Source organism: Opisthorchis viverrini, assembly GCF_000715545.1.
Source record: "Opisthorchis viverrini unplaced genomic scaffold opera_v5_558, whole genome shotgun sequence".
Lineage (NCBI taxonomy): Eukaryota > Metazoa > Platyhelminthes > Trematoda > Opisthorchiida > Opisthorchiidae > Opisthorchis > Opisthorchis viverrini.
In genome coordinates this window covers 169,879-171,420 of record NW_008752213.1, presented here as the reverse complement: position 1 = coordinate 171,420, position 1,542 = coordinate 169,879, and the positions used below count along the sequence as shown (strand labels likewise).

Below are 1,542 nucleotides of genomic sequence, written 5' to 3'. Positions count from 1 at the left end.
TCATCAACATCATCATCATCATCTTCATCATCATCCTCATCCTCATTCTCATCATATTCCTCATCCTCACCCTAATCCTCCTCCTAAAGCTCATCCTCATCCTCATTTTCATCCTCATTCAGTTCATCATCCTAGTCCTAATACTCGACTTCATCCTCATTCTCATCCTCATCCACATCGTCATCCTCATCCTCATCCGCATCCTCATGCTCATTCTCATCCTCATTCTCATTCTCATCCTCAACCTAATCCTCATCATCGTCACGATGATCATTATCATCATCATCATTATCATTATTAAAATCATCGGCATCATCATCCACATCCCCACCAACATCGTCGTCATCATCATCATTATCAACATCATCATCATCCTCATCCTCTTCCTCAGTATCATGCTCATCCTCATTATCATCTTCATTCTCATCCCTGTCCTCATCCACAACCTGATCCTCATCCTCATCCTCATTATCGCACTCATCCTCATGCTCAACCTGATCCTCATTCTATTCCTCAACATAGTCCACACCATCTTCCTCATCCTCATCCTAATCCTAATCCACATTCTCATCTTCATCCTCATCCTATTCCTCATCCTCATTCTCATCCTCATCCTCATCCACATCCACATACTCAACCTCATTCTGCTCCACATCTTCATCCTCATTCTCATCCTCAACATCATCCTCATCATCATTCTCATCCTGATGCTCATCCTCATTCTCATACTCATGCTTCTCTTTATTCTCATCCTCATCCCCATCATCAACCTCATCCTCATCCTCATCCTAATACTCATCCTCTCCCTCATTCTCATCCTTATCCTCATCCTCATCGTCATCGTCGTCCTCATCCAAATCCTCATCCCCATATTCAATAAAATCCTCAGCCCAACCTGAATACTCATACTCATCGTAATCCGCATCCATATCCTCATCCTCATCATCATCCTCATTCTCATCCTCATCCTCATACTCATCCACATTCTCCTCCTCATCCCAATCTTCATCCTAATCATCATAATCTTCCTCATCCTCATACTCATCCTTATCCTATTCCTCATCCTAATCCGCATCCTAATCCTCATCCTCATCCTCATGCTCATACTTATCCTCATCCTCATCCTATTCCTCATCCACTTCCTCATCCTCATCCTATTCCTCATCTTCATCCTCATGCTCATTCTCACATTCATCGTCATCCCAATCCTCATCATGATCCTCATCCTCATCCTCATACTCATTCTCATCCTCATTCTCATACTCAACCTAATCCTCACCCTCAACATTATTATCATCGTCATCATTAACGTCATCACCATCATCGCCACCGTCATCTTCATCATCATTCTCATCCGCATTCTCATCCTCACCCTCATCCACATCCTCATCTTCAACGCATCCTAATCCTAATCATCATCCTCAACTTCATCCGCATTCTCATCCTCACCTTAATCCTTATCCCCTCCCTCACCCTCATCCTCATCCTCATTGTCATGCTAATCCTCATCCTACTCCTCCTCGTCATCATCATCATCAATAT

The 1,542-nt window shown here is 43.1% G+C and overlaps 1 protein-coding gene across 1 annotated transcript in view; it reads right to left on the bottom strand.

Annotated features, from left to right (window-relative positions):
• T265_11692 (hypothetical protein) overlaps positions 1-547 on the bottom strand; it is a gene marked incomplete at both ends in the record, with an annotated part of 8,110 nt that extends 7,563 nt beyond the window's left edge. Inside the window, 3 exons of the mRNA XM_009178411.1 lie at positions 150-245; positions 336-494; positions 530-547. Coding sequence (XP_009176675.1) covers positions 150-245; positions 336-494; positions 530-547 — 273 coding nt within the window. The remainder of the gene's footprint in view (positions 1-149; positions 246-335; positions 495-529) is intronic.
• Positions 548-1,542: the final 995 nt, after the last annotated feature.